This window comes from Neophocaena asiaeorientalis, unplaced genomic scaffold, assembly GCF_003031525.2.
Source record: "Neophocaena asiaeorientalis asiaeorientalis breed wild unplaced genomic scaffold, Neophocaena_asiaeorientalis_V1.1 scaffold582, whole genome shotgun sequence".
Classification (NCBI taxonomy): Eukaryota; Metazoa; Chordata; class Mammalia; order Artiodactyla; family Phocoenidae; genus Neophocaena; species Neophocaena asiaeorientalis.
Window position 1 is genome coordinate 1103407 of NW_020172996.1, and position 10832 is coordinate 1114238.

Sequence of the window (10832 nt, forward strand, 5' to 3'; positions counted from 1 at the left end):
AACACTACACAGAAAGTCAGCAAGGATGTAAACAATCTGAGCAATAACCCCAACCAAGAGGATTGTGCAGACATTTATAGAAACTTCACCCAGGAACAGCAGAATACACATTCGTTTCGAGAAGCCTTACAGAACAAGATATACCACACCCTGGGTCATAAAACAAACTTCAACAAATTTAAACAAACCAAACATGAAACAAGTAATAAATCAGTAACAAAAGATACCAGAAAATGCTCCAAACAGTAGGAAATGAAACAATATACTTCTGAATAATACATGGGTGTCAGAGGAAGTCTCTAAGGGAATCAAGGGATATTTAGAACTGAATAAATTGTAATGAAAACTTTTGGGATAAGGCTGGAACAGTGCTGAAGGAACTTTATAATACTTAATAATCCATTAGAAAAGAAAAAAAAAGTTTCAAATCAATAATCTTAGCATCCCTCAAAAAATAAAAAGAGCAAAATACAACCAAAGCAAAGTAGAAGATATGCTATCATAAAGATCTGAACAGAAATCAGTGAAATTAAGGACAGAAAGGTAAAGGGACTTCCCTGGCGGGCCAGTGGTTAAGACTCTGTGCTCTCAATGCAGGGGGCATAGGTTCGATCCCTGGTCAGGGAACTAAGATCCCACATGCTGCGTGGTGCGATAAAAAAAAATAAAATAAACAAAAAAAACACCCAGAAAGGCAATAGAGAAAAATCAATAAAGTGCTGGTTCTTCAAAATGATCAGTAAAATTGGTAAATGTCTAAGACTGACAATGATTAAAAAGAGAGGTGACGTATTTCCAAAATCAGGAATAAAATGCGATATAAGTACGGATCCTGTTACCATTAAAAAGATAATAAGGGAATACTCCCAACAAGTCTCCAAATAAGAAAAGTTAGATGAAATGAAACATTTCCTTGAAGAGGACCAACTATCCAATTTATCCAATATGAAAACAGATACTCTGAATAGTTCCATACTTATCAAATAATATGTAACTAAAAAGTATCCAGAAAATCTCCAGGCTCAACTGGTTCACTGGAGGATATTATGAAACATTAAAACAACAATTAAAAACAATTACATAGTCTTCCTAAAAAACAGAACTTGGGAAGCCACTATCACCTTGACACCAAAACCAGACAATGACAGTAGTTAAAAACAAGCAAAGAATGACAACTACATATCATCAATCAAGAGATTATAGGAAAACCTGCTCAAAAAAATATAATCAAATGGAATGCTTTAATATATATTAAAAAATTTATACTCCACAACCAAGTGGGGTTTATTCCAAGGATGCAAGGCTGGTTTAGTATTCAAAACTCAATGTAATACACTGTATCAATAGGCTAAAGAAGAAAAACCAGATGATCACATTAACTGATGGAGCTAAAGTATCTGACAAAATCCAACATTCATTCATGACAGCAAAAATCTCAGCAAATTAACAGAGGAAAACTTTCTAGACTTGACAGGAAAACTCTATGGAAAAAAAACCACCTTACAACTAACATTGTACTTGATGAAAAACTGACCATTTTCCCCCTAATATCAGAAACCAGTCAAGGATGTCCTCTCTTACTACTCTTACTCAACATCATACTGAGAGTCCTAGCTAAGTGCATAAGAAAAAGAAATAATACATATACAAATAGGAAGAAAGAAAACTATTTGCAGTTGACATTTCTATGCAGAAAATACCAAGGATTCTATCCAAAGAAATGGCTAGAAATAACTGAGTTCAGCCAAGGCTGCAAGATACTAAAATATCACCCCCCAGAACAATTATCTTTCTGTATACTACTAAAGATCATGTGGAAATGAAAGTTTAAAACAATGCCAATAGGGAATTCCCTGGCAGTCCAGTGGTTAGGACTCCTCGCTTTCACTGTAGGGGGCCTGGGTTTATCCCTGAAAAAAAAACCCCAACAACCTAGACATAAACCTTAACAAGAATGTACAGAACCTGTATTGATCAATGTTATAAAATGGTAATGAAATATCAAGAATTACTTAGATACATGAAACACCATACTATGTACTGTGTTCATGGTGCTGCTTTTAAACAAACTGCTCTACAGGTTTAAATCAATTTCTATAAACACGTGAGCAAGGCTTTTTTGCATCCTAAGATTTATATGGCAAGTCCAAGGAACTAGAAAGCAGAGTTAATTTAAATAAAAAAGTATTCACTTTACCCAATAAAAAGATTTACCGTATAGTTACAGAAATTAAACAACAGATTTAATCAATAAAAAGTCTGAATGTTTGGTGTTTAAAACCACCAAAAGAACCGTTTGTTTTTTAAAAAAACCAAAGCCTGAAACAGTCTTAACTGGTGCAATAAAACGTGCCCGTGTGTCATATGTGTATCTTTATCTACTTAAATACCTGGCTTCAAGTGTCTAACTCTCCCAATACTGGACAGCAACGAATGTATATATAAGACACATAAAGGGTCAAGGCCCTTTGCCTGTGAAATAACATTCCCCTCACCCCAAGTAAACTAAGGGATCCATGACAAAGTGCCATAACCTTGACAGAGAAGTCTCAAACTATGTTTGCATTTCATTTTTTCATCTAAGTTTCCACCTTCGTTTTATAAAAATTCCTGAGATAACACTACAGTGTAAACTAAGGGAAAAACGTAGCTAAAGTTTTCCTTAGTGCACAATAAACACTGGTCTCTCCCTCACAGATGAACTCTCAGATGTAGAGTAAGGCTCTAGGCTGGGTCAATTTCTACAATGCGTCTTTACACAACTACTGATGATCCGTGACAGGTTTTCTCACAGAGAAGATATTTGTGGGGTTTCTCTTTGGTATGTACGATCAGATGTAATGGTAGGTGTTTTCTCCTGCAAAAGATTTTCCTCGGTGTTTACATTCAAAAATTCTTTCCCCAACAGGAGTTCTCGGAGGGTGACTGAGGTTTGCCCACTGGTGAAGGTTCTTCCTACATCTGTCACACTGACAGGGTTTCTCCCAGTATGAATCCTTTGATGCTGAGTGAGGGATGAGCTGCGACTGAAGGCCTTTCCACATTCACTGCACTTATAAGGCTTCTCTCCGGTGTGGATGATGGCATGTCGAATGAGGTTTGTGCTCCAGCAAAAGGACTTCCCACACTCCATGCATTCATAGGGCTTCTCTCCACTGTGAATCCGCTGGTGCCTGGTGAGGCCTGACCTGCGGTTGAAGGCCTTCCCACACTCCGTGCACTCAAAGGGCTTCTCCCCAGTGTGGATGCTGAAGTGCCGAATGAGGTCTTTCCTAGTGCTAAAGGCTTTCCCACATTCTTTGCACTCAAAAGGTTTCTCTCCAGTGTGGGCCCGTTTATGCAAGATAAAAGTGGAGCAGTGGGTGAAGGCCCTTCCACATTCAGTGCACACAAAAGGCTTCTCCCCAGTGTGAATCCGCTGGTGCCTCTTGAGGTATGATCTGTGGTTGAAGGCCTTCCCACACTCGAGGCATTCAAAGGGCTTCTCCCCAGTGTGGATGACATAGTGGTGAATGAGGGCTGCGCTCTCACAGAAGGCTTTACCGCATTCACTGCACTCGTAGGGCTTCTCCCCAGTGTGAGTCTGCTGGTGCCACACGAGGTATGACTTGTGTTTAAAAACCTTGCCACATTCAAAGCACTCATACGGATTCTCACCACTGTGGATGATGTGATGTCGAAGGAAACCTGGCCTATGTCGGAAGACTTGCCCACATTCTTTGCACACAAAGGGTTTTTCCCCGGTGTGTCTCCTCTTATGTAAGACAAAGTTGGAGCGGTGGGTGAAGGCCTTTCCACATTCATTGCACTTGTAAGGCTTCTCTCCAGTGTGAATCCGCTGGTGTTGTGTAAGGTAGGACCTGCGGTTGAAGGCCTTCCCACACTCTGTGCACTCATAGGGCCTCTCCCCGGTGTGGATCATGTGGTGCTGGAGGAGGTGTGTGCTCTTAATAAAGGTTTTCCCACACTCTGTGCATTCATAGGGCTTCACACCAGAGTGAATCTTTTCATGTCCAGCAAGAAGGTGTTTCTTGTTAAAAACTTTCCCACATTCGCTGCATTTAAAGATACTTTCCTCTTCCTGAATCATGTGATCATTACCAGATCCACATAAGTCATGGTCATGGACAGCACCTCCTGCAGGGACCAGCTCCTCTACAATCCTTGAACACACACCACCAGCTGTCCCTAAGCTGCCATGTTCAGGACTCATTTTCTCAGGAAGCTTCTCCCTCTGGGGGTCCATCCCTGGTCCCAAGTGTCCTTCCTGCATTTCCAACAGCCCATCCTGATCCTTGGCTTGTCCGAACTGGGAGTCCCCTGGGCCTCCTTGTATTAGTTCCTGGATAGAGGCTCCCTCAAATAGGGTTGGCTCACAAGTGGTAGGTTCTGTGGTCTTGGGTTTTCCTTTGTCAACTGAAAGAAACCCAATAAACAAGGCCCATTAGTAATACCAACAAGGAAGAAACAAAATCGGCATTTCAGTGAAAAAGATAAAGATGAAAACAGTGCCTCTGTGTCTGTTTTGCTACCTCTGAATCTCAACATTGTAACTTCTTTCTTTCTTGGTCATTAGACTGCTGACACCTTGAAAGCCAGACCCAGTAAGAGAGTCTGCAATGGACATAACGCCACAATTTCACAGGCTTGGCTGGACAGAGTAATAATGCCTCTGTGGGCTTTCAGTTTCCTTTAATCAAAGACATCCCATGTTGCTGTAAGAACACGAGGAAAAGGAAATTCCATAATGGTACAGTGGTTAGGACTCTGTGCTTTCACTGCCTGCCAGGCCCAGGTTCAATCCCAGGTGGGGGAACTACAATCCCGCAAGCCAAGTGGCACGGCTGAAAAAAAAAACACACAAAAAAACCCACTAGGAAAAGGCATCTAATGCAGCCCTGATAAAGGACAGAAAGTGTATAATGCCAATTCAACTATCTCCAAAGAGAAGTATGGTCCTTGCCCCAGCTCTAAGGAAGTAACCTGTAAACTGGGTATCTCCAGAGAGACAGGCATGTCTTTGTTGTTCATGGTGAGTCCCTAGGGATGTACATGATACTTTACGACAACAGATGACTCACTATGGGCCCCTAGATAGTTTATGCTAAAGAGATGACATTAGGTCTGGGTAATGTCTGGGCACAGCAGAAAGACCAAACATGTAATTAGAAAGCTGGGGCTTTGAACCACGAGTTATCAGCTGGATCTCTGGAAAGGGAAGAAGGGTGGAGACTGAGTCCCATGTACAATGACTCAATCAATCATGCTTCTGTAATGAAAACTCAACAAAAATCTGGATACCGAGGCTCTGGTGAGTTTCCTGGGTTGGCAACACTCCGTGCACATACTGCCAGATATCGATTCCAGGAGGTAACGAGACGCCGAAGACACGGAAGCTTTGTGTCTGGAACACCTCCGGACCCTCTTCTACTCTGCATCTTTTGCCTGTAACAAACACGATTTGTGAGCATAACAGGTTTTAGGGAGTTTTGTGAGTCTCCTAGCAAATCACTGAACCTGAGGGTGGACTGGGAAACCCCTCGACTTGCAGATGGTTCACAACATCTGGGCAGACTTGGCAGTCCTGGAGTTCTGTATTTCTAACCTTGAGTTTGGCTAACTGTCTGCAGGAAGAGACCAGGGGAGTCCTACTGGCACCACTGGAGTTGCCAGAGAGGAGGTGGGAAGGACACTATAGCCTTAGGACACAGAATGTACAAAGGCCCCCCAGGCCATGAGGATGGTATTGACAAGAATCCAGGGAAACTGATTCCCATGGTTTTGACTTGGGTTACAGTGAGGACTCCCAGGACAGGGCTCATAAGGCAGGAGGTGAGCAGGACTGGGATGGACACATTAGGTCTGTTATGCCCCAACAGTTTGGTGAAAAGACTAGAAAAATACACATGATCTAGACGGAGAAAATATTAATAGTTTACTTGAAAACATTAAAGAGGAGCTATACCAATGAAGAATTTAACGTGGGGGGAGGTGAAATTGGAGAAAGATGGTCAAAAGGTACAAAATTCCAGTTTTAAGATAAACAAGTCCTAGGGATGCAGTGTACAACTCAATAACTGTAGCTAACACTGCTGTGTGCTATAAAGAAGCACTGTTAAGAGAGTAATCCTAAGAGTCCTCATCACAAGGAGCAATTTTTTTTCCTTTTCTCTTTTCCTCTTTACTTTTTTTTCTATCTATATGGGTGTCAGCTGAACCTACTGTGGTAATCATTTCACAATATATGTAAATCAAACCATCAGGCTGTATGACTTAAAACTTATACAGAGGACTTCCCTGGCGGCACAGTGGTTAAGAACCCACCTGCCAATGCAAGGGACATGGGTTGGATCCCTGGTCCGGGAAAATCCCACATGCTGTGGAACAACTAAGCCCATGCGCCACAACTACTGAAGCCTGCGCGCCTAGAGCCCATGCTCTGCAACGAGAAGCCACCGCAATGAGAAGCCCGCACACTGCAACAAAGAGTAGCCCCCACTCGCCACAACTAGAGAAAGCCCGCACGCAGCAACGAAGACCCAACACAGCCAAAAAAATAAAATAAATAAAAATAAATAAATTAGACAAGCCTCTTAGATAGCCTCATCCACCAGAGGGCAGACAGCAGAAGCAAGAACTACAATCCTGCAGCCTGTGGAACAAAAACCACATTCACAGAAAGACAAGATGAAAAGGCAGAAGGCTATGTACCAGATGAAGGAACACGATAAAACCCCAGAAAAACAACAAAATGAAGTGGAGATAGGCAACCTTCCAGAAAAAGAATTCAGAATACTGATAGTGAAGATGATCCAGGACCTTACCCAAAAAAAAGTTTGCAGAAGGAAAGAAATCATAAAGATCAGGGCAGAAATAAATGAAACATAAACAAAGAAAACATTAGCAAAGATCAATGAAACTAAAAGCTGGTTCTTTGAGAAGATAAACAAAATTGATAAACCATTAGCCAGACTCATCAAAAAGAGGGAAAGGACTCAAATCAATAAAATTAGAAATGAAAAAGGATAAGTTACAACAAACACCGTAGAAATGCAAAGCATCCTAAGAGACCAACTACAAGCAACTGTATGCCAATAAAATGGACAACCTGGAAGAAATGGACAAACTCTTAGAAAGGTATAACCTTCCAAGACTGAACCAGGAAGAAACAGAAGATATGAACAGACCAATCACAAGTAATGAAATTGAAACTGATTAAAAATCTTCCAACAAACAAAAGTCCAGGACCACGTGGCTTCACAGGTGAATTCTATCAAACAGTTAGAGAAGAGCTAACACCTATCCTTCTCAAACTATTCCTAAAAATTGCAGAGGAAGGAACACTCCCAAACTCATTCTATGAGGCCACCATCACCCTGATACCAAAACCAGACAAAGATACCACACAAAAAAAGAAAATTACAGACCAATATCACTGATGAATATAGATGCAAAAATCCTCAACAAAATACTAGCAAACAGAGACTCTGGGATGGCTCACACCAAGGAGTACTTCCCTAAACTTCTGCGGTCAGTGTCCTTGTCCCCACGGTGAGCCACAGCCTCTCCCTGCCTCTGCAGGAGACCCTCCAACACTAGAAAGATGGACCCCAACCTCCAAACTTGATTCATATGTTGAACCTGAAGACAGTTCACACACCAAGAGAATCTGACAGAACGTCACCACATGAGGGACTCCTGGTGAAATCAGTTTGTGGAAACAGACTAAATTTTCCATATTGGATCAAGGATGGCAACACGTTAAAAGAGCTGAACAAAGAAAGAAGACATGAGAGGAGGGTACAAAAGACAGACACTACTGGGATCACAATGAATCTGAGATCACAAAACTCTAACCCATGCTGCTTCTGGGCCTTGGAGCTCCATGTTATTTTTCCAGCACACCACCTTCCATTCCTGATGAAGAATGCTACTCATCAGTATAAAGAAAAAAGGAGATGAGGGAACCGCATGGCCACCTAATGATGGTGGTCCTGAACCGAACATGCATCTCTCTGAAGTATGCCTGTTATCCCACCAATAAAAGAAGCCAGCATGACAGAAGTGGAAGCAAAAGAGATGTGAAAGTACAACCTTCAGAAATTTTCTTGGGGAGAGAATTAACATTGAACACAGTAACTATAATTATGACGCACTGCAAAGTTTGACACTAGTAACCACCTAAACTTATCTCCCTCTCTTGATTTCTGCTCTTCCCCCAGCTCTTTAGTATTCTTTGTGTACTTCTTTTTTCATCTCCTTCAAGGTTTTACTAAGGGAACTTATAAATTGTCTCATTCGACCTCAAAAACAAAACAAAACACTAACAAACAGAATCCAACAACACATTAAAAGGATCATAAAAAAATTAATTTAAAAAAGTAAAAAAAACCAAAAAACTGTATTCCTATCTCACATTATACTCAAATTCTACCTCAGACCAAAAAGAGTTAAATGTCAAGTGCCAAACTTAGAACATCTTAGAATAAAACAAGAATATATTTTTGATATTGGGGATAGAGCAGCATCTATAACTGATAAAAGTATCAAGAATGTACAAAAAAAATCCCTACAAACAAAAGAGAAACAAGGTAACAGAAACAGGCATTTTCCATGAAAGGACATTTCAAAGAAGTTGTTTCTCAGTATCCACAGCAGATTAACTGGTTCCAGAAACCCCCTGCTCAATACTAAAATCTGCAGATGCTCAAGTCCTTTATATAAAATGGTGGAGTATTTGCATATAACCTACACACATCCTCCTGTGTACCTTAAATCATCTCTAGATTGCTTATAATATCTAATACAATGTAAATGCTATATATTGATAAATAGTTGCCAGCACAAGGCAAATTCAAGTTTTTTTTGTTTTTTTTTTTTTGCGGTATATGGGCTTCTCATTGTTGTGGCCTCTCCCGTTGCGGAGCACAGGCTCCGGAAGCGCAAGGTCTGCGGCCATGGCTCACGGGCCCAGCCGCTCCGCAGCATGTGGGATCTTCCCAGACCGGGGCACGAACCCGTGTCCCCTGCATCAGCAGGCAGACTCTCAACCACTGTGCCACCAGGGAAGCCCCAAGTTTTTGTTTTTTTTTAATTTATTTTTTTGGCTACACTGGGCCTTTTGTTGCTGCATGTGGGCTTTCTCTAGGTATGGCGTGCAGGCTTCTCATTGCAGTGGCTTCTTTTGTTGCAGAGCACAGGCTCTAGGCGCACGGGCTTCAGTAGTTGTGGCACGCGGGCTCAGTAGTTGTGGCTCACAGACTCTAGAGCGCAGGCTCAGTAGTTGTGGCACACGGGCTTAGCTGCTCGGTGGCATGGGGGATCTTCCCGGACCAGGGCTCGAACCCATGTCCCCTACATTGGCAGGCAGATTCTTAACCACTGTGCCACCAGGGAAGCCCCAAATTCAAGTTTTGTTTTTTTGAACTTTCTGGTATTTTCTCTTCCCCCCAATGTTTTCAATCTGTGCTCAGTTGAATCTGCAGAGGCAGAACCTGCGGATACGAGGGGACAATTGTACAAATGGGCCTATAATCACATGATAAGGTGCTAAAGGTTGTGAATGAGGGAAATGCAAAGCAAGCTCACCTAAGATATAATTTTGTGTCAGTCTGTTAAGCAAAAATTGAGGAGCCTTACAGCATCAAGGACTGAACAGGACATAACTGGTGGAATCTGGAGAATTATAAATAGGTACATCCCTTTTAGAAAACATTATCACCTAAACTTGAAAATTTGCATAACCTATAATCCAACAATTTTACTCCAAGAAATAACAAAAGACAAGCCTAACCGTGTGCAAGATGACCAATATATATGAATGTTCTTGGCAGCACTGTTTGTGAGGGTGAAAAAATGTAAAAAATTAAATGCCTCAGAGAGTGGATGAATACAATATGAAATAGGAGCATTTTTTATTTGCTTCAAGTGTAAGAAACACGGGCACATTTTTACCTTGAGCAGAGCAAGGATGAAATTGCTAAACAAGCAGAAAGTAAGTGAAGAAATAATTTCCCTAAAAGGTGTACTCTAGACTATGGTTCAACAACTGGCCATGGCCTGGGCCAAGACCTCTTCCACTAGGTGAAAGGAAAACTATAAACTGAGAGTCTGAATGAGTGTGGAAGGGTAGAAGACCAAGCAAGACAAGGGGATAGATTTTTTTTTTTTTTTTTTAAATATTTATTTATTTATTTTTGGCTGTGTTGGGTCTTCATTTCTGTGCAAGGGCTTTCTCTAGTTGCAGCAAGCGGGGGCCACTCTTCATCGCAGTACGCGGGCCTCTCACTATCGTGGCCTCTCTTGTTGCGGAGCACAGGCTCCAGATGCGCAGGCTCAGTAGTTGTGGCTCACGGGCCTAGTTGCTCCGCGACATGTGGGATCTTCCCAGACCAGGGCTCGAACCCGTGTCCCCTGCATTGGCAGGCAGATTCTCAACCACTGCACCACCAGGGAAGCCCGGGGATAGATTTTTAACATGAAAACTTGCTGACACATGAGGGGTCACAGGCTGAGACACCTGTCCTGGGGAAGTGGTCACTGCGAAGATGGCCGGATGTAGGGGCCGATAGAGGTGGAGGGGTGAGGATACAGTCTCTGGGGCTGTATCCCGTCTCTAATCTGCTTGGATGGCAGGACCATGCGCTCTAACTCAGGAGGGGAAGTAGTGAGCATCGTAACGGGTTCCTTGCCAGGCATGCTGACTGGGTGCCTCTGAGATATTCAGGTGGAGAAGGGCAGAGAGCAGAGGGCAGAGGCTCGGAACTGCCTCTCTGAGGGGCTGTCGACGGGCTGCACACAGACACTCGCAGGCTGGTGGGGCCACCCCAGGG

At 42.4% G+C, this 10832-nt stretch overlaps 1 protein-coding gene across 1 annotated transcript in view; it reads right to left on the reverse strand.

Annotated features, from left to right (window-relative positions):
- Positions 1-1928: 1928 nt before the first annotated feature.
- Positions 1929-10832, reverse strand: part of LOC112397965 (zinc finger protein 264-like) — a 25974-nt gene continuing 17070 nt past the window's right edge. Inside the window, exons 4-5 of the mRNA XM_024742315.1 lie at positions 5302-5445; positions 1929-4416 (exon numbers count right to left, since the gene is read on the reverse strand). Of these exons, the coding sequence (XP_024598083.1) occupies positions 2789-4416; positions 5302-5445 (1772 nt within the window). The 3' untranslated portion in view covers positions 1929-2788. The remainder of the gene's footprint in view (positions 4417-5301; positions 5446-10832) is intronic.